Source organism: Caretta caretta, chromosome 25, assembly GCF_965140235.1.
Source record: "Caretta caretta isolate rCarCar2 chromosome 25, rCarCar1.hap1, whole genome shotgun sequence".
NCBI classification, from domain to species: Eukaryota; Metazoa; Chordata; order Testudines; family Cheloniidae; genus Caretta; species Caretta caretta.
The window spans coordinates 11,647,730-11,671,982 of NC_134230.1; the positions used below are offsets into that span (position 1 = coordinate 11,647,730).

The 24,253-nt window shown below is 60.0% G+C and overlaps 2 protein-coding genes across 10 annotated transcripts in view; both read left to right on the forward strand.

Moving 5' to 3' along the window:
* ANKRD24 (ankyrin repeat domain 24) overlaps positions 1–13,565 on the forward strand; it is a 31,321-nt gene extending 17,756 nt beyond the window's left edge. For 8 of the 9 annotated variants that reach the window (XM_048830583.2, XM_048830584.2, XM_048830582.2 and 5 more), the window contains 14 exons: positions 798–904; positions 1,570–1,757; positions 2,256–2,284; positions 2,584–2,676; positions 4,336–4,437; positions 4,528–4,635; positions 4,940–4,984; positions 5,316–5,414; positions 5,691–5,763; positions 6,239–6,360; positions 7,440–8,975; positions 9,855–10,016; positions 10,641–10,706; positions 12,989–13,565. In XM_048830583.2, coding sequence (XP_048686540.2) covers positions 798–904; positions 1,570–1,757; positions 2,256–2,284; positions 2,584–2,676; positions 4,336–4,437; positions 4,528–4,635; positions 4,940–4,984; positions 5,316–5,414; positions 5,691–5,763; positions 6,239–6,360; positions 7,440–8,975; positions 9,855–10,016; positions 10,641–10,706; positions 12,989–13,066 — 2,808 coding nt within the window. In that variant the 3' untranslated portion in view covers positions 13,067–13,565. The remainder of the gene's footprint in view (positions 1–797; positions 905–1,569; positions 1,758–2,255; positions 2,285–2,583; positions 2,677–4,335; positions 4,438–4,527; positions 4,636–4,939; positions 4,985–5,315; positions 5,415–5,690; positions 5,764–6,238; positions 6,361–7,439; positions 8,976–9,854; positions 10,017–10,640; positions 10,707–12,988) is intronic. The other variant, XM_048830579.2, reaches the window with a different exon arrangement.
* A 1,571-nt stretch (positions 13,566–15,136) lies between these two features.
* Positions 15,137–23,309, forward strand: EBI3 (Epstein-Barr virus induced 3). The gene is made up of 7 exons (XM_048831248.2): positions 15,137–15,255; positions 17,460–17,670; positions 18,734–18,979; positions 19,304–19,421; positions 19,726–19,898; positions 20,862–21,025; positions 21,962–23,309. The coding sequence occupies exons 2-7, from the start codon at positions 17,586–17,588 to the stop codon at positions 22,112–22,114; spliced, it is 939 nt and encodes a 312-aa protein (XP_048687205.1). The 5' UTR covers positions 15,137–15,255; positions 17,460–17,585; the 3' UTR covers positions 22,115–23,309.
* The last annotated feature ends 944 nt before the right edge of the window (positions 23,310–24,253 follow it).

A 24,253-nucleotide genomic window follows, 5' to 3' on the forward strand; every position in this document is an offset into this window, starting at 1 on the left:
TTGAAAGTATCTTGTCTCCTCATTTGGTCATTTTGGTCAGGTGCCAGCAAGGTTATCCTAGCTTCTTAACCCTTTACAGGTAAGAGGATTTTTCCTCTGGCCAGGAGGGATTTTAAAGGGGTTTACCCTTCCCTTTACATTTATGACATACTGCCGTAAGCATGTGCACAGCGCTATGTTGGTGGGAGAACTTCTCCTGCCGACGTAGCTTATGCCTCTCGCGGAGATGGGTTTTCACCAGATGCGCTGCAGCAGGCCCTGGGTTTTACGTCTCTGTTTAGTTTGCTTTCTTTGCACATGGTGTCCACCTTACAAAATAATATCTCGTCCAGCATCAGGAAGGACAGCCCAGTGGTTAGGGCACTAGCCTAGGAGTTGGGAGAGCTGGGTTCAGTTCCTTTCTCTGCCACAAACCTCCCGTGTGACCTTGGGCAAGTCATTTAGCCTTCCTGGACTGTGGGATAATAGCCTTGCCCTGCCTCATGGGGGGTGGTTAAAGTTTGTGAAATGCTTTGAGGTCCCCAGCTGGAAAGCACTGTAGAAGAGCCAGGTGTCATTATGATTAAGGGAAGGGTTGGTGTCCATCCCTGCCTGGTGATGGGACAGTGTGTGCTCCATGGGCTCGTTGTCCGTCTGCAGTGGGGTCTGGCTCTGGACGGATGGGAGGTGGGTACCAGACAGCGAGGAGGGCTGTACAAGAACCTGAACTGACTAGACTATATCTGAGCCAGGCTACCCACTGCTGCTCATTTACCCTGTCCCCCCATTGACGTTCCTTCGCCATGCCCCAACTTTAGGATGGCTCCACCCCTCTGATCCTGGCAGCTAAGATGAGCCATTCAGAGCTGTGCAGGTACCTGCTGCATCACGGAGCTGCTGTGAACAGCAGAGACCAGCAAGGCAGGTGAGCTCTGAAAGGCCCTGGAAGGAAGGGGGGCTGGAGAGGTGAAGGTTAAAGTTTGGGGGTGGGGAGACTCATGGCAGAGAAGTGAGTCCTACCAGGCGAGCACCTGGGTCTGACTAGGGGCTAGAGGTCTCCAGCTGGCAACCTCTGGGTGAGCTGCTCAGGGCCTGGAGCACCTGCGTCTGACTAGGGGCTAGAAGTCTCCAGCTGGCAACCTCTGGGTGAGCTGCTCAGGGCCTGGATCCCTCTTGACGTGGGGTGGGGGGGTCTGGACGAGTCAGGCAGGCACTGGCTGAGGCTCTGCGAGGAAGCGTCTTACAAAGCCGTAACCTAAATGGCCTGCGTAGATCCTGCCTTTGCCTCGTGTGGGCAGGGTGACGCCCCACCTTGAGATGGGGTTCCCCCGTGCAATGCCTGCTGGAGTCTGGCAGGGGTTCTCCCTCCCGGCCTGTTGCTGCGGGATATCCTGGCTGCCCCAAGCCTGATTGCAAACCTGGGCAGTCCTGTCTTCAGGGCAGAGAGGGGAGAGTGGGCAGGAGCAGGGGGAGAGAAGGGCTAGGAGAGTTGGCCCCAGCAGAGAAGGGGGTTCCCATCCAGTTCACCAGCCTCATGCCGCTGGCTCTGGTGGGTGAGTGGGGCCATCTCTCCCCCCATCCCCACTGTAGAACAGCCCTGATGCTGGCCTGCGAGAACGGCAGCGTGGAGACGGTGGAAGTCCTCATCCACGCCGGGGCGCGGGTCGGCATGGTGGACGCCAGGGGCCAGGACGCAGCCCGCTACAGCCTGGCCACGGGGAATGCCTTGATCCAGCACTACCTGCAGGACGCCTCCCAGCGCCACTCCTGGGCTAGCGGTAAGGTGCCCTGGCCACGTCCTTCCCGAGGTCTCAGAGCACCTTGCGATCACCCATGCGGCAGCGTCTCGCCCCTGCCTAGGGGGAGGCGGCAATGTCCCTGCTTTGCAGGTGGGGTGACTGGGTGGGGTCAGGGAGCATGGTGTTTCCCTGGGAGGGGGAGTTACCCGGGGCACCCCTCCTTTTACTCGCCCTGCTGCTCAAACTTTGGATGGGAAGTGCCTCTCCCTGGACTGGCCAGAGGGGGGTGCTGGAGAGCGATGGGCAGCACTTGCTTCCCAGGGGCTGAGAGTGCGTCTGTCAGCTGAAGGGTAGGAGTTGGGTCCCAGACTTGGATCTGCCACATGGCACCATGGAGCCCGGAGCCCCAGAGGGGTGTCTGTCTGTCTGTCTGTCTGCTCCCCCTTGAGCTGAGGGGACTGGGCCACGGGTGGCCTAGTGCCCCTGGTCCCTCTAACCTCCTGCTGGTTTCTGTTTCCTCCCCTCTGCCTCCCACAGAAGAGGAGTCGGCTGAGCGAACGTCGCAGGTAAAGACGCAGGGGGCCTGGCCTAGCAGAGAGCCCCGCATTCCAACCGCTCAGGGGCTTCGGCAAAACTGGGCCGTCCTGACCCGGCTTGGCCGCGTCCCAGGGCAGGGGACGGGCTCGACGGGCTCGCGGGAGAACAGAGGTCCCGTGAAGTCCTCCTGGAACATGAGGCTTTTCAGGGGCCGGGGTGACTGGAGGGATTAGGAGCCCCTGGGGATGCTCCCGTCCTTGCTGCCCCCTCCCCAGTCGGGTTTTGCTGGGAGAGCTTCCGGAGCCCTCTCCCGTCGGTGTCTCCGCAGACGGCGTCGCCGAGCCAGCCTCCGCCCAATGAGAGGAACGGCAGCCCGAGAAAGAGGAAAGCCCCTCCACCGCCCCCCGGCACCTCCAGCCAGGTGAGATGGCCATCGGCTCTGCCTCCCCCTCCCCTCCGCACACCCCAGCAGGCAGCCGCAGGAGAGCGTCCCCGAGCGTGTTGTGACGTTCCCGGGGGCTGTGGTGTTTCATGGTCTAGGCAGCTTCCGCAGTGGTGGTGACTCACCCTTTAGTAACCAAGCCAGCTGCAGCATTTGTGCACAACCAGGATGTAGCGATGGGGGGGGCACAGCTGAGACAGCCAGGGAGGGGACCTACGTAAAGGGATTTGACCATCGAGCTGCAAAGGTGCTTATCTGGCCGCCACCCCCCTCGCATCTGGGCACCTCACAATCCTTACCAGGTTTATCCTCGTGACACCCCCATGCTGTGGGCCCCATTTTACAGATGGGGAGACTGAGGCCTGGGTCCCTCAAGGTCAAATCGTTGATTTCCGTGGGAATGAGTCACCAACATACCTTCGAGGACCTGGGCCTGGGTGACTTGCCCAGGGTCATCCAGGAAGTCTATGGCGGAGAAGGGAATTGAAGCCAGGCCGTCCAAGCCTTAGACTAATGCCCTAATCATTGTGCCATCCTTCCCCTGTGCAGCCCTAAGGCATTTGCCTGCCCCCATGGGACCTTGCTAATGCAGGCGAGCTCTTCCCCCAGGCCTTTCCTAAGGGTGTGATCGACTTGTGCCCCTTGGCAGTAGAGAGAGACAGGCAGCCTGTGAGGCTTGTGCCCCTGGCTCTGACAAAGGGGCATGGTCCAGCCGCAGACTGGCACTGGCAGGCCATGGGTCGATCTTATGGGCATGGGGGGGTTCTAGTTAATTTCTCTTGCCCTGGTCCGGTTGCTTGTCTGCAAAGAGGGTTTCCCCATCTGCTGTTCACTGGGTAAATGCCCCTTCCCGGTGGTGGGGGTGGCGTCAGCAGGCAAGGGCTGGATACGCCACTCAGTGTCTTTCTGATGACGGGGTTCTGGGGGAGAACAAGAACTCCAGGCCCCTCCCCTGCTCTGGATTTCCCAGTACTGTCTGAGCCCCTCTTTGGCTCCAGCTGCCCGGCCACTGAGTGTCATAACCCTGCCATGTTGCTTAAGCTAAGCAGGGGCAGGCCTGGTCAGTGGCTGGATGGGAGATGGTGAGTCAATAGGAAGTGCTCTTCTCTGAATTTATCTCTCATTAGGAGACCCCATGCTGCTGGAAGTACCATCTGTCAAAACTTAGGTGTAGACCTCCAAAGGAGGTCAGCAGTATCGTTGTCCCATTTTAGGGGGGGAAACTGAGGCACAATTTGCCCAAGGTCACCCAGCAGATCAGGGGCAGAACACAGGGCTCCTGAGTCCCAGCACAGTGCTCTGATTATGCAGCAGTAGTCCCAGTATCATGGCCAAACTCTAGCTGGCAGGGCCACCCCCTCGTGGTTGCAGTTGGGTCCGAGACTCTGCTTTTATTTCCATAACCAACGTGCGGTGTGAAACAGCTGCCCCGCTGCCCTACCCTAGAGCTGGCTGCTTTGGGGGATCGGGTGAAATGATTCCTGCACGTGTGTGTAAAGCCATTCTGTCCATTTGGGGGGGAGGTGGAAGGCATAAAGGGACTTCTGCGGGAACGGAGCTGGGGGCTTATTGGCTAAGCCAGCCGCCCTTCTGGCGGCTCCTCGTTCTCTCTGTGTGACGACTGTTACTGTTTTCAAGCGCGCCCCATGCTCTCTGGAGCACAGCTCCCCTTCCACAGAGCGGAGCAGCCGGATAGTCACCGCCAAGCCCGCCAGGGCTCGCCCTGCCCCAGCTGACACGGTGAGGATCCCCTGGCAGGGATACCGGGATGGGGTGGGCTGGGTACCCACTGCTTTACCCTGACTGCCCCACCTCTGGGATTCCCCACAGGAGGACAGGGAGGCCTACGAGGAGATCGTCCGTCTGAGGCAGGAACGGGCTCGGTTCCTGCAGAAGATCAAGGGCTTAGAACAGCAGCAGGAGAAGCAGAAGCGGGAGGTACTGATGTAATTCCCCCGCCCCGCGAGGGCCAGAGCCGGGAGGAGCCGGGTGACTGGGCGGGTTGATGGAAGGAGGATGGGAAGGAAGGGAGCTGCTTGTGGCATCACCTTGGCTATTGCCAGAGGGTCTTGCACTGGCAAGGTGGGTGGGGAGGAAATTGAGAGAGGACGTCTTGTGGCTGGGAATGCCTGGCTGCTCATTCTGCGGCTCTGAGCCCACGGTCAGACCTGCTGATGCGTGACCATGGGCAGGACCAGGCTGCAGAGTTAACCGTCTTGGACTCTCCTTGTGTTCCCACTAGCAGCTGGAGTTGGAGGAGGGCTCCCTACGCTCCATGGAGAAGCAGGTAGGCCAGGTGTTATGTCTCCGGAGACTGGACTCGGAGAGCTCTGAATGGGGGATGGGAAGGGGAAATGGCTTCATGTGGATGCTTCAGGGCATACGCTGGTCATCAGCTGGGGGTCAGGAGGAAATTTTGGGATGCCAGCGCCAGGTTAGGGATATAACGGGGTGGGAGTTACCCCGTCCTCCAAAGCATCTGGGATCTGCCACCATTGGAATAAGATACTAGACTAGATGGAGCCTTGTGAAAGATCCACCCCACCTGGTTTGGAAGGTACGGATGGGAATTGGCGCGAGTGTCCGGATCTAATGATGTGTCTAATTCTCTGATCCAGCTAAAGGAACTCCAGCAGCAACTGGCGGACAGTGAGGGGGAAAAGGAGCATTTGGGGAAGGAGGTTGAAGTGCTCCGGAGCCGCCTGTCCTTGCTGGAGGTAGGCGAGAAGGGGACAGGGAGCTTTAGGTCTTACCGAGTCACGCAGGAGGCCAGTGAATTGTGGGACTTTCCCTGACATTGGCGCAGGTATGATAGGGACAGTGCGGCCTTGTCTTAATGCAAAAGCCAGGCACTGACCTTGTCTTGGCACTATCATGTTGGCATCAGCCGCGGCATGTATCGGTGACTGGTGCCGTGGGAGAGCGCAGGGAACGTGGGGGGGAGCTGTGATCTTGGGGGGGGGTCCCTAACTCCCTGCCTGTCTGTGCCCCAGGCCGAGAAGGAGAACACCAGCTACGATATTGACACGCTGCAGGACGAAGAGGGGGACCTGCTGGAATTCCCAGGTTGGTCATCGCGCCCGGCCTGTGCCCGCCAGGTGCCCGTGCTGCTCCACACTGAGGGCACGGCCCAGCGAGGGGCTGAGCGTATCCCGCAGAGCGGGGATTGGCGCTGGGCTCTGCGAATCTTTAAGCACGAGCTCCTGCTGCCTGGGCTGAAAGACGCCGCTGTATTGGCCAAGAACGTAGCAGGCCCCTCCACCAGTGTACCCGGCCCAGCCCTTGCCAGGGGGTGGAGCGCCGCACTGGGTCCATGAGTGGCTCCCATGGGAGAGGAGGGCCCTTGGCATCTTGCAGGATTGGGTTTGTGCTGGTTAATGCCTGGGAAGGTTTTGCAGGAAGCAGGTGGTGGAGGGGGAAGTACCCTGGCGTGGCAGGGGGCAGCTCTCAGGGTGGGGATGGGGCTGTTCAGGTCAAGGACCAGGGTTAGTTAGTGATGGGTCTTTGTGGGGGTGGGGCGGGGGTTCTGCTGCTCTTTCAGGGGCAGAGCTGCTGCTGTCCAGGAAGACTCTGAGTCTGTCCACGGAGGAGCTGCTGGCCACGCTGCAGGGCCAGGTGCAGTCGCTCACCATGCAAAACCAGGAGCTGCTGGAGAAGATACAGGTACCAGCCCATCCTCCCCTTCAGCCAGGTGCACGCTTCGGGTTTCCCCTGCTAGCATCCCCCGGAGGCCCTCTCTAGTCCCCCCTCCCAGGGCCAGCATCTCCTTAGTGTGCCGGTTCCGGGTTGGGGCCCAACGGGCCTGGGGGCGGGGTGAGCCAGTGGCTGCTGCCTTGTCACAGACGTGGACGGCAGGTTTCTCACCCCTCGCGCACGGCAAAGACCTCAGTCGCTCCCCATCTCTGTCTGTAACCTTGGCAGTGTTCTTCATACTGAGTTCTCCTCCCCGTTCCCTTTGCCTGCACGCGTTCCTGCTGTCACCCTGGCACCACTGCGCCTGCTCCATCTCGGGGGGAGCCCTCCAGACCCTCCGGTGATGACACCAATGGCTCTTCCCTCCTCCATGATCTCTCCAGACTCAGGGAGGTGCAGGAAGCCGCCACCTGCCTTACTGTGTGTGCAGAGACATCAGACCATGCAGCCGTCCCCGTTACCCTCTTCAAATGGCTCTGCAGGCTCCCTGCTTCACTGCAGGATCCAGCTCAAATTTGCTGGGAACGGCTTCCGAAGTCATGTTTCAGCCTCTTCTCTTTTCTCTCCCCCTCTGCCCCGAATCTTTGTAATGTCACGGTGCAAGAGCCTTCTCCCATGCAGCTCCTGGCCTCTGGAGCAGGCTTTCTAGGTGGCTTCCCTTTGCCAACTCCTACTGTTTGTATCAAAACCTAATCTTTTTTCCTTTGCCTTGTACTTATCCGCTCGGCTCCAAGGCCCTGCTGTTTAACTCTGTCTCTGTATCATAGCCCTCTGTACAGTTAAACTACAGGGCCTGCTTCTCCTCCCACGCTGGTGTAAATCCAGGGTGACTCCACCCACATCAGTGGACCTGGACTGGTGTAATTGAAGGAAGGAGAGATCAGGCCCTAGGAAGCATCTGAGGGTACAGGAGCTCGGGGCCAGGGGAGCTGAGCCGCTCTGTATGGCAAGGCACAGTTGTGTGGTGCTGCTGTAATATCCCCATGTAGCGGGGGCTCAGGATCCCAGTGAGGAAATCTCATTGTTTTATCCCCCCCTGCCCTTGGCAGATCCTGGAGAATTACGAGAAAGACGAGAGTGACGTCTGCCCATCTGAAGTCTTCGTCCCCATCGTCCTCTACAACTCCCTCAAGTTGGAGTTCGACCAGCTCAGAGAGCAGCACGCTGAGGCCCAGGCTGCCCTGCAGGCTCTGGAAGGCGGCGGGCCCCACGGGGCCTCCTGCGAGCTAGTCCCAGTGGAGGCTTACAAGCAGCTGAAGGCTGAATACGAGATGCAGATCCAGGCCCTAGAGCAGGCGCTGCAGGGGAGCAGCGCCCCAGCTGAGCCCGAGGGGAAAGGCCAGGCTGGGGTGCAGGCAGAAGGAAGCAGCAGGGAAGGAGGGGCTGGAGATGCGGCTGTGGAAGAGCTGACCAAAACGCTGGCTGAGATGCGGGAGAAGCACGAGGCGGCTGTGGCTGAGGTGTGGCTCCTGCGGGAGCAGATCCAGCTGGGCATCCTGTCCGTGGAGGAGCTGGAGGCGGCTGAGAGCTCCGGGAGCGAGCTGGAGACGGTGAGGGCAGCTCTGCAGAAAGCCCAGGAGGCCCTGCTGGAGAGAGACCAGAGGGTGAAGGAGCTGGAGGGGCGCCTGGATGCCCAGGAAGAAGCAGCCGGTGGAGGCCGCTCCGCCGAGGAGGCGAGGGCGGCCCTCGGCGTCTCCTTGGGAGAAGCCGCGGCGGAGAAGGCCGCGCTGCTGGACAGGTGCCGCCACGCGGAGGCAGAAGTGGAGCAGCTGAGGAGGAGCGTGCAGGAGGGAGCCAGGGAGCTGCAGGAAGCGATGGGCCGCCTCTCGGAGAGCCAGAGGCTGGAGGAGGAGAGCCGGCAGCTCCGCGAGCAGCTGGCGGAGCTGCGGGGGCAGTACGAGGAGGTGCAGGCCCAGCTCCGAGAGGATCAGGGCAAGAGGGAGGAGGAGCTGAGCGGCCTGAAGGAGCAACTGGCTTCCGAGAGCATCTCCAGGCAGGAGCAGGAGGAGGTGGCGGGGAAGCTGGGCGGGTCGTTGGCCGAGGCCAACAAGAAGCTGCTGGAGCTGGAGGAGAGGCACAGCGCCGCCCAGAGGGAGGTGAGGGAGCTGCAGCATGCGGCGGAGCGGTACAGGCGGGACTGGATCCCGCCGGCCGAGCACACCCGAGCCAAGGAGGCCCTGGAGGGCAGCGTCCGGGAGCTGAAGGCCAGAGCCCAGCAGCTGGAGCAGGAGCTGGCCGCCAAAGCCCAGGAGGCCTTGCGGCTGCAGGGCGAGCTGGCCAGCGCTCGGGAGGGCACGGTCCCCAGGGAGGAGCACGAGCAGCTGCGGTGCAGCCTGCAGGCGGAGGCGAGCGCACTGAGCCTGCAGCTCAGCGACCTGGAGCGCAAGCACGAGAAGACCTGCACAGAGGTGTTCCAGGTGCAGCGCGAGGCCCTCTTCATGAAGAGCGAGAAGCACGCGGCCGAGGCCCAGTTGGCCGCCACGGAGAAGCAGCTGCAGAGCCTGCGGGCCGAGTCCGGGCGGATCCAGGAGCTGCACGGCCAGATCGAGGACTCGGCCAAACTGGTCAAGGAGAAGGACAGGAAGGTGGGTCTGGGCTTCCCCATCACCCCGCCCATGCTAGAGCCAGGTTAGGTGGGGACCCCCTATCCCTGCCCACAATAGAGCCATGGGACAGGGGTGAAATTTGGGTCTGGCAATGCCATCACCCAGCCTGGACTCAAGAGGGGTGAGAGGTGGGTTTGGCAGTCCCAGATCCCAGCCCGAGATAGAGCCATGTGAGGGGGGTGAGAGGTGGGTCTGGGGATCCCAGATCCCAGCCCGAGACAGAGCCACATGAGGGGGTGAGAGGTGGGTCTGGGGACAGTGCAGCGTTCCCCGAAAGTACGTTTGTTTCGAAGGAGGAACACTGCACGGGAAAGAGGTTCCAAAAGGGGGAGAAAGCGAGCAGGGGAGGTTCCCCCAGGGAAATGAAACAGAATTTTTCACCATCTTTGGTCGCAGAGCAAAAAACCTCCAAGAAAACAAATCGTTTGGCACATTTGTGGCAAAAGAGACCGACCCACCTCCCCCACTGGCTCTGGTAGGGACAGGAGCTGGCTGGCCAGCAACAGACATTTGTTCCACTGGTTCTTTAGCTGTTTATCTGCCACCCAGAGCAGATCATGCCCTGCTGATGCCCAAAGGGCCGATGCCCCAGTGGCATGCGAGTGCCCCCAAAGGAGGAAGCAGCAGCAACCCAGGGGTTAACGAGCAGCCCCAGTGAGAATGAGGATGCAGGTCTGGCTCTGTGGAGGGGTGCGTGTCTGCGGAGGGCTGGCCGGGGCGGGGGGGGCTGGGAAGCTGGGTTTTGGAATCTCTTGCGTTGCGTGTCCTAACATCATGCGAGACTTTGCCCTAGACTCGAACCCACCCCGGTGAACTCAGCCAGCCCTTTGTGACCGGCCAATCTCTTCGCCTTTGCAGATCACCGAGCTGTCCAAGGAAGTCTTCAAGCTGAAGGAGGCCTTGAACAGCCTGTCTGAGCGCTCCGGCCAGGTGGGGGCCCTGCCCAAGGCGGCCCCACAGAACCCGCAGGAGGTGGCGAAGCTGCAGAGCACGATAAAGGCCTTGGAACAGCAGCTGGCCGTGGGTATCCGGGACCAGTGGGACTGGGGAGCGGGGAGGAGCAGAGCCCGGGGTTTGTGGTGTTAGTCCCCTGTTGGGCTCGGGGACAGCAGGGGCTAAGTGCTGAGCTCGGCTGAGTCTGGAAAGTGACGTGCAGCTCGGGACCTGGGGGCACCGTCCGGGCAGGTGGAAGCAGCGGAGTCGCTGGGATGGCGGCTCCGAGGGCTGCGTGGACCATGCTGGCTCGGGGGCCCAGCCCCACAAAGGTATAATAGGCTCCTAACTCCCATGGGAGTTCGGCTCCTACATACCATTAAGGATCTGGGCCAGTGTGTCTTGGCCCGATGCCTTCTGCCCTTCCGTCCCTGGTCACAGCAGAGGTCCAGCAGTAACCCCTCCGCTAAAACATCCGCTTCTTTCTACGGCACTGAGGGAGTTGCTTTAGCTGGGTGCCGGAAGGGGAGTGACACCGGTTCCCCTCGGCTGTGTTCGGTGTGAGAGCCAGAGCAGGATCCGATTCCCCCAGCTCTGTGCCGTGTCTGGCGGGGGGGGGGGGGGGGGCACTGGTCAGAGGTGTCGTGAGCGGAGAGTGGCCCAGTTCCATTGGGACCGTAGTGTGACCCCCCCCTCGCCCCTTGATTCCAGGAGATGGAGACACACCACCGCAAGGTCGTCTCACTCTACCGGAACCACCTGCTCTGTGCGATTCAGGTCAGTGCGTGGGGGGCAGGGCTGGGCTGGGGGCGCAGTGTCTCGCAGTGATCGGGCACGGGTGTTCGCTGTTCCGGGTGTGTCCGTCCGTGTGTCTGAATCAGTAGAAGTGTGTGTGTGTTTGCACACCTGTGTGTCAGTGAGTGGGCGTTTGCACGTGGGTGTGTCAGTATAAGTGTGTTTGCACACGTATGTCAGTATAAGTGGGTGTGTTTGCACATGGGGGTGTGTAAGTGTGTGTCTGCACGTGTGTGTCAGTATATGTGGGTGGGTGTTTGCATACGTGTGTGTGGAAGTGGGGGGGTGTTCGCACATGGGTGTGTCAATATAAGTGGGTGTGGGGTGGTGTATTGGGTGACTGAATTCCAAGCATTTCAGACACAGTGTTTACTAGGCCTGTTTGGACCTACAAAAATGACATCCTGGTCTTCCCCCATTCCCGTCCCTGCCCCCAAACTCCCCAGCACGTGAACGACATGACCTTGGAAGTGCCATGCCCTTGGGGGTGGGGAATCCTGCCATTGTCCCTTGAAGCTCAAGTGGGAGTTTGGAGGAAGGGCGGAGGGTCTCCGTGCACATTGGACAGGAGCTGGCGGCTCATGCTGGGTGGAAGGAGACTTGTGCAGAAGGCAGGAGCCTGTGAGCCATGTGTATGCCGGTGTGCGTGTGCATGTCGAGTGCACGCTCCTTGCCACGGTGTGTCTCTCACGTGCAGCGTGTCCAAGGCCTGTGGTAAAAGTGGCGACGTCTGGGTCTCCGTGCCCGGGACGCGCCGCGTGTCCAAGGCGTGCGGTGCACACGTGGCGACGTCTGCGTCTCCGTGCCTGGGATGCGCCACGTGTCCAGGGCGTGCGGTGCACATGTGGCGACGTCTGCGTCTCCGTGCCCGGGACGCGCTGCGTGTCCAAGGCGTGCGGTGCACACGTGGCGACGTCTGCGTCTCCGTGCCCGGGATGCGCCGCGTGTCCAGGGCGTGCGGTGCACACGTGGCGACATCTGCGTCTCCGTGCCCGGGACGCGCCGCGTGTCCAGGGCGTGCAGTGCACACGTGGCGACGTCTGCCTCTCCGTGCCCGGGACACGCCGTGTGTCCAGGGCGTGCGGTGCACACGTGGCGACGTCTGGGTCTCCGTGCCCGGGACACGCCGCGTGTCCAAGGCGTGCGGTGCACACGTGGTGACGTCTGCGTCTCCGTGCCTGGGACGCGCCACGTGTCCAGGGCGTGCGGTGCATATGTGGCGACGTCTGCGTCTCCGTGCCTGGGACGCGCCGCGTGTCCAGGGCGTGCGGTGCACACGTGGCGACGTCTGCGTCTCCGTGCCCGGGACGCGCCGTGTGTCCAGGGCGTGCGGTGCACACGTGGCGACGTCTGCGTCTCCGTGCCTGGGACGTGCCGCGTGTCCAGGGCGTGCGGTGCACACGTGGCGACGTCTGCCTCTCCGTGCCCGGGACGCGCCGTGTGTCCAGGGCGTGCGGTGCACACGTGGCGACGTCTGGGTCTCCGTGCCCGGGACACGCCACGTGTCCAAGGCGTGCAGTGCACACGTGGTGACGTCTGCGTCTCCGTGCCTGGGACGCGCCACGTGTCCAGGGCGTGCGGTGCACACGTGGCGACGTCTGCGTCTCCGTGCCCGGGACGCGCCGCGTGTCCAGGGCGTGCGGTGCACACATGGCGACGTCTGCCTCTCCGTGCCCGGGACACGCTGTGTGTCCAGGGCGTGCGGTGCACACGTGGCGACGTCTGGGTCTCCGTGCCCGGGACACGCCGCGTGTCCAAGGCGTGCGGTGCACACGTGGCGACGTCTGCGTTTCCGTGCCCGGGACGCGCCGCGTATCCAGGGCGTGCGGTGCACACGTGGCGACGTCTGCATCTTCCTGCCCGGGACGCGCCGCGTGTCCAGGGCGTGTTTGCTGTGACAGTGTATGTGAAAAGCAGGGAAACCAATCCTGGAACAACCTTTTCCATCTGAGCTCCCGAAATGTAGCGCTGGGCCAGAACCAGCTCCCCAGCTCTGGGCCCCCCCGGCCTCTGGGGCAGCTGGGATCTGGAGCTGAACTTTGCACCCTGAGCCCATATCCAGCAAAACGAAGGAATTATCTCACTCAGCATCCGGCAATGGCCACGTGCTCCTGCCACGCACCTGCTGAGATGGCTGCCTCTGGAATCGGCACAGTCCTGCCCTGCCTTAGCCAGTGGGGCTGGTGTAGGGTGTAAGTCAGGGCACCCGCTGACCTGCTCTCGGGGAGACCGCTGTGATTTCCCCGCCTCCGTCTCCTTTGCAGGGCCACATGGACGAAGATGTGCAGAGACTCTTGTACCAGATCCTGATGATGCAGAGGCTGCAGGAGCAAGGCAGATGAGCTCCCCGGGGCCAGGGAGCCCGGCCCAGTCCCTGGTTCTGAGCAGGGGAGCGGAGTGGATTCGCACGCGGAACTGGCTGGACTCCAGCGTCAAGCGGTGTGGCGAGGCCCTGTGGCCAGCTGGCCCTTTTTTGCACACACCTCCTCACCAAAATCAAGGCACACGTGTGTTGGGTGACCCCTGGGGCAGCACCTTTGCTCCCTGTTCCTGGGCAGCCTGTGCTGGGAGGTGCCCGTGGGCAGGTGGCTGGAAGGTGCCTCGTGGCAAGGTGTAGGCCCAGCTCACACGGCCCTTTCCACGGGTGCTTTCACCTCGGCAGCCTCCGAGACGGGATGAGGGAGGCAGGCTCCTGACCGGGCGATGCCACTGGGCGAGGGGCCCATCCTCGCTCCGTGGGCAGAAGGGAGCAGGGATGAGGAGAGGCTGCAGTAATTCACCAGCTCCTGCCTGCGTCTCTCAGCGGAGCATCCACAGCAATAAACTCTTTATACTCACTCAGCAGAGGCTCGCTGGTTTTCCTGCGTGGGGAAGGGACATGTGCGGGGGCGAGGGTGGGGGGTCGTACACCTGGGAGCTGGTGCCAGGGAAACGCAGGCAGCTGTTGGGCTGAATGTCCCACTGCTGCCCTCGTGCCTTGCAGCACCTGCTATTCCAGGCTGGAGCCCCTCCTGACATGGGCCTGTCTGGACCTCCACGGTGAGGGGTGGGGTGGGCTGCAGGCCAGGGCAGAGGTGTGCTGACAGCGTTATGGCTGGAGCAGAATTGAGGGGCGCTGGCAGAGCTGGGGGTGGGGGAGCCTAGGGCTGGAATAGTGGTGGGGGCTGCAGTTTGGGGCTATTCCAGCCCAGGACTCTTCCCCCCAGCTCAGCCCATGCACCTCACTCTTGGATGACAGCTCCCACTCCAACTGGTATTCCAGTCCTGGCCTCCTCTGTAGCCTTCCCACGCCACTAACTGCCAAGGCCCATCGGCCCTGCAGCCCCCTTGCCCCCCAAGTCACCCCAGCTCTGTCAGGGCCCCTCAATCCCGACCCGCAGCCACAACTCTCCTCTGCCACGCTCTGGGCCCCAACCAAGCAGACTCTGCCAGTGCTCTGGACTGTTAACCAGCGCTCACTGGCTCCTTTCGCAGGGACTAGGCTGAGACCCTGCCAAACTCATTTTGTCTGTGGCCGAAAAATGCTCCTTTTCCACTCGGCCAGCTGGGAAACGTCATGAACAGCACCCCACGAAATGGCAACATTTGGGAAACTTTGGGATTGATCCCGGTGACATCAGCCCAGGGGATGCACTCCCAGCAGGGGATTGGGCCCCATTCTGCTCCAAGGGAGCTCTCAGCTGGGGACCGACCCCGCCGAGGTGGGGGAGCCCAGTGCTAGCAGGCAGATAAGCAAGTATGGGGAGACTCCAGGGACAGGCTTTGATGAAGGAGAGCTGGTTGGGCAAGAACTCGGGAGCAGAAGGGGATTTTGGAGGCTCATGGTTTCCTCCAGGACTAGCCATTTTGGGGGGGAGGGTCACCTGGGAAGGGGCTGCCCCCAGACACACCTGGGAGTTAAAAACAACTTAGTTAAAAAAAGGAAAGTTGAGCAAAAATCCTATTGGCCACAAGTGGCTGCGCTGTCCTGAGACACATCCAGGCCCCTGGGGTGGGTCTGCCCCGAGTACAGCTTTGCCCATGCTGGGGGGCTGGACTCACGAACCCATCCTTACGGTGCATACAACCCCACTCCCGCTTGTTTCAGGGCAATAATTCCCACTGGCTCCTGAGGGGCAGGATCCAACCTTGTCCCAGCAACAGGCCTCTGAATAACCCGGTCCCTGCCTTTTTCTGAAACCTTTGTTTAAAAACACTTTGCCCCGCGGCAGCAGGGCAAAGACCAGCTAAACATCCCCCCCCCCCCCCCCCGCAGCTGCCCCCGCATCTCCGAGAGAGACCTGGGCCCACGCACCCCAGCCACCAAAACCCCGCCTGGGCCAGGGCGGGGACTTGTGGGCTTTGTGGTTTGTTCCGAGTTGTCTCCGGGAACCGTGGTGGGAACGGCTGGTGCATTTCCTGAGCGCGTTGTGTGCGAGGAAGTGAGCAGCGGCCGGGCTGAGGTCAGACGGGGATTTTGCTTCCCGAGCCGAGGCGACTCCAGTTGCCTCCGGTTCGGCGCGGCATCAGGACGCCGATTTGTGCACATCAGGTGAGTCTCTGGTTTCCTCTGGGCGTTGGTGGCAGGTGGGGCTGTTTGTTGCCCGGGCGGCTGGCGTGAAGCATCGCGGGGCGAAGCCATGACATTCGCTGCCGTTCACGCCCTCCTCTGCGCCCGGGAGAGGGGTGGGTAACTCACTGTCCTGGCATCTAGCCCTGCTCAGAGCTGCTGTCCGCCCTCGAGCGCAGTGGTGGAGTTGCTTGGGGGCGGTGGCCAGTGACAGATCCCCCCACACACACCCCGAATGTCCAGGTAAGAATCTAGGTCACCGATGAAGTGAGCTGTAGCTCAGGAAAGCTCATGCTCAAATAAATTGGTTAGTCTCTAAGGTGCTACAAGTACTCCTTTTCTTTTTGCGGATACAGACTAACACGGCTGTTACTCTGAAACCTGAAATAGGTCACCAGCTGTTTGGATCTGGCAGGGACTGAAAACCACTGCGATTTCATAGATGTGGGCTGGGTCCTCAGCTCAGTGCCAGGCAGGACAAAATCCCCCCTGCCACTTGCCCTCCTGACTGGGGTAGGAAGCGTGGTCTAGTGGCCAGGGCATGGGACTGGGTCTCGGGAAGATCTGGGTTCAATTCCTATCTCTACTACAGACCTCTTATGTGCTCCTTCACTTACCCGGTGCCTTGGGGCCCCGGGCTGTAACCCTACCTGCCGGGGAAGCTAAAATCCCTGACTCGGGGGGAGGCTTTCAGACATGTTGGCTCACCGCGGGGTAAGTGCCCGGGCAGAGCAGGGGTAGCGGCGGCAGGGCTGTCTAGGAGAAGGGGCTGTGGAGGCTGGACCAGAGAACAGAACAGCTGCTCCGGGAGCTGCTGTCCACACGAGACCTGCCTAGCGGAGAGGCAGGATTGTCCACCAGAGCCCCTAGCTCTGAATTCACCCCGCTAAACGACAGAGCTCCGGGGCCGCAGGGGAACATTAATGCTGAGCCCTGGCTCTTATCTAGCATTTTCCAGTAGTAGAGCTCAAACCTCAGTGGTCATTGTCATCACCCCTATTGTACAGAGGGGGAAACTGAGGCACGGAGCAGGGACGTGACTTGCCCAAGGTCTCCCTGCAGGTCAGAGCTAGGAATAGAACCCAGGTCCCCCCGGGGCCAGTGCTCTAACCAGTAGGTCAGGCTGCCTCCAAAAGTGGTTTCACCATGAGAAGACGGTGACAGCCAAAAAAATCCCCTTTTCTGTCCCTGCCTTGCTGGGCTGCCAGTAAAACAACCCGACCTCACTGTGGGGCCCACGTGCTGGCCTGGTGTGTCCTGATCCTGGCCCCTAGCAGAGAGCGGCAGGCTCTTCATACCTCTGCCAAAGAGCAGCATTTACCGCAGGGCCCCCTCTCGGCCACAAAGCCACAACCACTCACCCAGCCTGGGAAACCCCAGCGGAGACGCCTGCCCTGCACGCATGACTCTAGCTCCTGCTTGGTGCTGTTTCCTTCTTGCTGGCACCACACCCTCCCCTTGGACCCGTTAACCCCTTGGGCGCTGGCCAACGTCGTCTGGAAAGGGTTAAATTGCAGGCTCAGTCTGGGTTAAGCCAGGGGTGGGGAAGCGCATGGTCCGAAGTCCCCTCTGTGACTGGGGTCTCCAGATCCCCATGGAAGGAGACCCAGGGTAGTTTCCTCCCAGCCCAGCCTCTCTTCTTCCCCAGGACTCGGGGGGAGGTTAAAGGGCTTGCCGCAGTACACACCTGCTTCACCCCAAGGGAGGCCTGTTGGGGACCCGCTCTGTTAGCAAAGCAGCAGCCACCGAGCATGGGGCTCGCACAAATTCAGCAGCTTCCTGTGGAGGTGCTGGGGCCCGACCCCAATGGAAGCTGGGTGGGCGGCCTGACGGATGGATTCCCTCCCCTGGAGCACAACCGCCAGCATGTGCCGTTTGGTGCAGGATTCGAGCTGGGGGCCTTGTCCCCAGCATCAGATCTGCCACGCTTGGCTGGCAGGATGCTTTTCCTCACCGCAGGAAGGGCACCCAGTGAGAGAGAGGAGCCCTGCCCTGAAGAGTTCACAGCCTAAATAGACAAAGAGGGGGAGCGGAAACTGAGGCACAGAAGGGGGAAGGGACTTGCCCAATTGCTGGGCATAGAACCCAGGTCCCAGGGCCTTTCTTCTAACCACTATACAATGCTGCCTTCGTGCAACCCAAACCCTCTCCATAAATAACATCAATCTCTTGTACCAACCCCCCAGGGTCGAGCCCCTCTCGGGAAGACATCGTCCGTTCCCAGCCACACCCACTTTCAGGCCCTGATTTTGCTCCGCTCCTGACGGCTTTTTCTCCAGGCGCCCGTGCTGCCGACCGGCGCCCGCTGGGAGATGAAGTGGATGGTGATTGTCGCCTTGGTCCTGCCGGCCTGGTCCGCCCCCTGCAGCAGCACGGCTGGGAGCGAGGGAGAGGAGGGTACGAGGAGGAAGGGCCGGTTCCCAGTGGCCCCCGGCAAGGCTTTGTGTATTTCTCCTGCCCCTGGGCTGCGGGGTTGGTTCTGTGGTGCCAGGATCTGCCGAGCAGATGGTCCCTTGCACTCCGATGCGCCATCTCCCCCAGTCGCCTGACTCGGACCCAGCCAATGACGCATGCAACGGAGACAGCAGCAAACCCTCTTCCCCCGAGCGCCTGACTCATCGGGGGGGGGGGGGGGGGCGGGAGGGAGGTGAATTTCTCCTGACCCCAGCTGGTGATCGGCTTGTGCCTGATGCTGGCGGGTGGGCAGCCCCTAGCAAGGGGATAACCCCAGGAGTGGGACTGATGCTGGACGCGTTAGGTTAACAATGAGAAGGGCGGGGAGGAGGGGAGGCTGCCTCCTTTGGGGGGGGTCACATTGCTTTGCAAGCTAGTGAGTCGGGGCCCCATGTAGCCAGGATCACACCGGGCAGCACCACCTGTCTTGGGAACTTCCCCCTGCTGGGCCAGTCATTTACTATGAGGTCAGTGGCAGAGGCAAAAAGAGAACCCAGGAGTCCTGGCTCCTCAGTTTGGTGTCCTGGCCACTGGGTCACAATCCTGGGGTGAGGATTTCAAAAGCAGCTGAGGGAGTTAGGCAAGTCAACCTAGCGGCGGAAAGCAGGACAAGACCCAGCGGCTGGGAGCAGAGGCCAGCCACATTCTAGTGAGAACTGGGGCCCCAGCTCTAACAGAGAGGCTGATTAACTAACGGGATGCGGTGGATTCTGCATCTCTCGATGTCGTCAGATCAACTCTGGTGGCCTTTCTGGAAGAGATGCTTTGTCCAGACAAGTTACCGGGCTCATGATGGGGGTAACTGGGTTAAATTCTCTGGCCTGTGATACCCAGAGGATCAGACCAGATCTCCTGCTCCCTTCTGAATTCCCCTACATTGTAATGGGATTTGAGCACCTCACTTCTCTGTGGGCTTTTTACCCCCGCCCCAAAGCAGCACCCACTGCCTGCCCGAGCTCCGGTTAACATGCCGGGCACCCTGTGACAACTGGTCCTTGCATTCTAGGCCTTTGCCACGTCCACCACGGCGCGCTTGGCACCGACCTGATTCTTCACTGCGACAGACCCGTGGGGGCCGCCAGGGCGGAATGGAGAGTGAATGGCACCAAGGTGGCCATGTCTGAGGACGCAGCGGGAGGAGACAAGGACCAGCTCTTGCTGCGAAACGCCAGCCTGGCCCAGGAGGGGGAATACAGCTGCCACCACCCGGGCACTGGGAAGACCCTGAGCAGGATTCGGCTGCGGGTGGGCTGTGAGTGAGCTGTTCCTTTCCATGGAGGGGGGGTCTCTCATTCTGCCCTTGCACCCACAGCTGCTTGTCACAGGCTGTCAGGAGTGGGGGAATCGAACCTGGGACCTCGGGCTCTAGATGCACGTGCCTCTGCTAACTGAGCAAAAAGAGCAGCTTCTGTTAGCGAAGGCTGGGGCAGGTTGATCAGTGGGGCCCCGCCAGGGACAGAGTGCCAGGCTGGGTGGGGTGGGTGACGTGTGTTGCTCCAGGACTGAGCTGCCCTGGATGTAGTTGGACTTCCCGCTGCGATGTCTGTGTGACTGTCCGTCCCTCCCCCTCCTGCAGCGCCTCCCGAGAAGCCTGCCATTGAGTGCTGGGCTGTCAGTTACCCTGAGACTGTCAACTGTACTTGGAAGCTGAAGTCTGAACCGCGCCTGGAGACTTATTTCATCACCACGTACAGGTAAAATCCTTCAGGGGCCAGCTGGGGACAAGGAGGTGAGGGAGGGAGAAAGGATCTGACCTCTAGGTGCACCCCAAGTTCAGTTCCCAGGTGCAATCAGTCGACTCTTGGGGCGTCACTTATCAGCTGGGGTGAGAGGCGAGCGCAGACTCCCAGCTTGCCCTGGTGAGCCGTGGTAGCCCAAAGCCCATGGGGGTATGTCTGTGGGCAGAGGATTGAGACCCTCTATGAGCAACAGGAGCCCACTGGACAGAGAGCAGCGTCTCCACAGCAGGGCGCTGAACTGCGTCCGTCCACACTGCAGGCATGGCCTGGGGGCCAAGGAGAACAAGTGTGTCCAGCCAGGGGCCGGGGCCAGCAGCTGCTCCATCAGCGACATCCAGATGTTTTCCATCACCCCCTATGTGCTGAATGTGACGGCCGTGAACCCGCTGGGCGCAACGATGAACCTCTTCCCCTTCATCGTGGAGCAGATCAGTAAGAGTTCACGGCCCCTTGGGATACGCTGCCATGGGTAGAGTAGGGATCCCCGGGGGCTTGGGGGGCAGGGCTCCAGGGCATAAGGGTGCATGGCACCATGGTTAGAGCTGGGCCCTGGGAGTCAGGACTCCTGGGTTCTGTTCTCAGAGCTACCAGTGATTTGCAGCCTGACCCTGAGCCCATCACTTAACCTCTCTTGGTTAGGGCAGAGGGAGTGGGAGTCAGGACTCCTGGGTTCCATGCCACCTCCACTGTTGTGCTTTCCCTGCACTTGGTGACCCAGGTAATGGGGCCAGGGTGAAGGGTTACCTAGTGGAGTGTGGGGCACCAGAGAAAGAGAAGCTATTTCAGTGAATCTGACAGTCGCGTTTCAGATACCAGTGGCACTGGCTGGATTGGGACTGGAGGCTGGGAATCTCAAAGGAGACCTACGGGACAGACCCACCCCCCCTTGGGTTCCGTGGGAAATCCCAGCCAAAACAGGCCGGGTCCTTGCTGGTTCACCTGGGATGGAAAGTCCCCCGGGTCTGCTGGCTGCTTGGAGACCTTTGTGCAATGAGCTGTTGGCTCTCAGCCTGTTGTGCGAGGGGTAGGCGCTACTTCCCAAAGCTCATCACCGCAGGCCGGGACTGGGTGGACCATGCTTAGAAGTGCTCCCTCTCGCTCTGGGGTGAGACTCCCTCATGGGGGGCTGTGCCTGGGAAACCTCCCCTGCCCCCGCCGTATGGTGCCAGTCTCCAGCTCCAGGCCTTACCATGAGGACGTTGGGGTCTCAGGGGCCCCAGCAGGGCCCCTGGTAAATATCAAAGAGCACAGCCCTGGGACGCTCATTGTGCTGGGCTCCTAAGCTGGCGCTGCTGGGCAAAGCAATGAGGCTGTCCCCGTCGCTGGCACGGAAGGACTCAGGCTGCCGGCCTCGCCAGACGCTCCGGGGTGTGATTGTTCTGTGTGTCTTGTTAGTCCGGCCAGATCCCCCGGAGGACCTGAGGGTCTCCCCCATCCCTGGGGAGAGCAAGAAGCTGCTCCTGGAGTGGCAGCCGCCCAGTTCCTGGCCCTTCCCGCAGTACTTCCCGCTCAAGTACCTCATTCGCTACGCAAGGGCGGGAGCCAACAACAACCGAACGGTGAGTGCCCACGACGCCCCAGCGCTCTTGGCTCCAGCAGCTTGCGGGTTGCTGGTGGTTCGCTTTGCTTCGCGGATGGCACTGAGGGCAGCCACTGGAGAGGCCCTCTCTGCCCTCCCAGGGCCAATGGTCCAGGTCTGGGTCAAGGCCGTTATTTGCTTTGGCATAGAAATTGCTCCCATCACGTCCTGCCCGCTGCCCACACCGGGCCTGCAGGGTCTGCGCGAGGGCAGAGAGTCGCCCCTTTGCTTTTCTGAGCATTCTGAAGAGCCTTCGAGCTGATTCATGGGGAGGTGGGGGGATCCCTATCCCCCCAATTCTCCATCCCTTGGCTCTGTTCCTCCTGGGGGCAGATTATCCCGCAGCTGCCTGCCGCGGGATTCTTATACCTTCTTCTGAAGCAGCGAGTGCTGGCCACTGTCTGAGGCGGGAAGTTGAGCTAGATGGGCCCCAGATCTGATCCACTCAGGCAATTCCTCTGGTGCCCTAAGTATCCAGCAGCTGCTCCTCCTCCTCTGTCTTTCTGCGCAGCATCTCGTACAGCGCCGAGCACGGTGCCGCCTCGTATGTACCTTCGCTTTGCCGCCCCCCCCAAACTGCCCCTAGAAGCAGTAGGCGGCTGGGGACCCCCAGAGCGTCACATCAGTGGTAACATGTAACTCTGATACAGCCCTTTCCCGAAAGGGATCTCAGAGCCCTTCCCAAAGGCAGGCTGGAATCATCAAACCCACGCTGCCGATGGGCAAATCCAGGCTCAGAGAGGGGGCACCGCTTGCCCAAGTTCACGGGGCGAGTGCTTGGCAGAGCCAGGTATAGGAGCTCTGTTTCCAGCCTCCCAGTCTACTAGGCAACCTCCGCTTGCATGTGGCCCTGCAGAGTTTCTGAGGGGCATGTTCCTGGCCTAACCCCACCTCCGCTGCGTGTGTTGCCTCCCAGATCGGGCCATATGAGCAGACCTCCTTCATCCTGACTGGGATCCGCCCCAGAACCATCCACCATGTGCAAGTGGCAGCCAGGGACTTCACGGACTACGGTGACTACAGCACCTGGAGCCCGCTGGTATCAGGCACCCCCTGGACGCAGCCGTGAGCGGAGGGGGTGTCTGGCGCGGCCGGAAGCTCTCGGGGTCAAGATTTGACTTGCTTTTGCCTTCACCTTCTGCTCAGGCCGCTGCAATTCACCTGACAGAAAACACAGGAGCTGGGTTGGGATGGGAGAGGGTCCCTATGCTATGATCCTCCTTGTTACCTTTTTTTACCCACTAAGGGCTCCTGCCGGATTCAACCTGCTGTGAGCCTCAGATGCTGGAGATAAGTTTCCTTGGAGCAGAGGAAGTACGTGCCCCACTGGTTGGCGTGTGGGACAAGGCCCGCTCTGGGCCAGTTCACCGAGGACATGAGTCTGGTACAGACCCATCTCCAGAGCAGCTCGGGAGGTCCCCAGGGTGTCTGTCACGCCTGCCCTGTCTGTTTCACTTAACCTTCCCCTGCTAGCCGGGCCAACTCAGAACATGGTTCCCGAGAGAGCCGGGGCTAAATTCCAGCCCAAATCCTGCTCTTCGGACAAAGCATGGTTCAGCTCCTGATTCAAAGCCAAGCTGGCGGCAGGAAGTGCCTGCCACTCCTTCCCAGGGCCCCTGCCTCAAGGCTGGCTTTGGCCAGTTCACTTCAAACGCCCCTTTTGTCAATGGCGGATCCTCCTCCCGAGCCTGGTTCCCCACCCGCTGGCCCGCTGACCCTCTTCCCAGGGCCCAGGGCCTTCTGGTTTCCTGCCCCTTCTCTGGCCAGTTCCCTTCCTGTCATCCTCCCCCACGATGGATGCCCTTCTCTCCCTGTGTCCCCATCCTCTGTGCCAGACCCACCATCCTACCCCTAAGGAGGAGACAGCACGGGAGGCCCTATGGGACCAAATCATGGTGGTGTGCCATCAGCTTCTAACATCCCATCTGTCAGTGCCTTGGAACTACGCACGTATTTTCTGGCTTTGCACGAATTTAGCAGCTGACCTTGTAACCGACTGCCGTGCGTGTTGACGTCACAGGGATAGGAATATCCCGTGTCCACAGGCATCGCTTATATGTCGGATTTTCCGATAGACAGGGCATCTTTTAATCAGGTTAAACATATTTAGAATAACCAAAATACTCACTCACTTTTTAGCCAAAGAAGTCAGAATGCTCCGGCGTTCTGTCCGAGAACGTGCTCTTTAATGCAGAATGTGTACTGTAGAGAAATCAAAAAGCGAATGGATAAAAGAAATAAAGTGCATTTATATTACGCGATAATCTGGCTGATGTACCTTTCGGCTTTGGGGATTTAGGTGTATCACATTTCTATTCCTCCTCAATTTTATTCGATTTTGCCAAGAGACAGAGGCTGTTCAAACAAAGAAGATAAAAAACATCTTACTTTTAAATCGCACCTTTCGTTGCAAAGTGTACACTCCTTAAAGTGTTTTACAGTCTAAGCCCCGAACCCTGCAAAGACTTACACACCTACTTAGTAAGACACCAGAGGGGCTGCTCGTGCGTATAAAGGGAAGTACATGAGTGCCCTGGAGCATCTCAGCCTATGGGCCTGACCCTGCCAAAGCTTCTGCTGCTGTGCAGATCATACTATCACGAATGATCCCATTAAGTAAACGCCTCACATTAGAGAGCACTGGGCCTGGCAGGGAATGTCTGCAGGATCAGGCCTTAAAATACTCTACTTGAGGAGAGCTGAATGCAGCCACCTCTGGGGTGGCGCCTGGTGGTTGTTTGACACAAGAGTGTAGAACAGGGAGAAGTAAGAATACCATACCCATTTGAAACTACAGTTTAGCGTGAGGGCAGCGTTTTGGCCTGCTCTAGTATATTTTATAAGGACTTTCTTATGTCCTCGTAAGATTAAATTTGATTTTTAAATCTAGATTGGACACTTGCACTAGCAGATATGTGTCAGTTCAAACAGGAATTAATTCAGGGATGCCCAAAGGCCTGTGTTATACATAGGTTTGGCAGCATTCGATTTTTATTTTGTTATGATTTGGATGGATAATATTGCTGCTTATTTTTAAGCATTTTTTCCAGTTTTTAATCTATTTAAATTTTCACGGTTATGGGAAACAATAATTATTTAATGACAGTAGACTTTGAGATTCAAAAAGTTAAAGCTTTATAACCATGACGGCACAAATTGTCAACATCACATGTAAATATACAAAGTAAATAGCCTTACTAGGGTTGCC

Bases quoted from the DNA above. Each gene is read 5' to 3' on its own strand.
- EBI3 (XM_048831248.2), top strand. From the start codon at position 17,586: ATGAAGTGGATGGTGATTGTCGCCTTGGTCCTGCCGGCCTGGTCCGCC. The intron at 17,671-18,733 runs GTACGAGGAGGA...CTTGCATTCTAG, and splicing joins TGGGAGCGAGGGAGAGGAGG to GCCTTTGCCACGTCCACCAC. The intron at 21,026-21,961 runs GTGAGTGCCCAC...GTTGCCTCCCAG, and splicing joins GAGCCAACAACAACCGAACG to ATCGGGCCATATGAGCAGAC.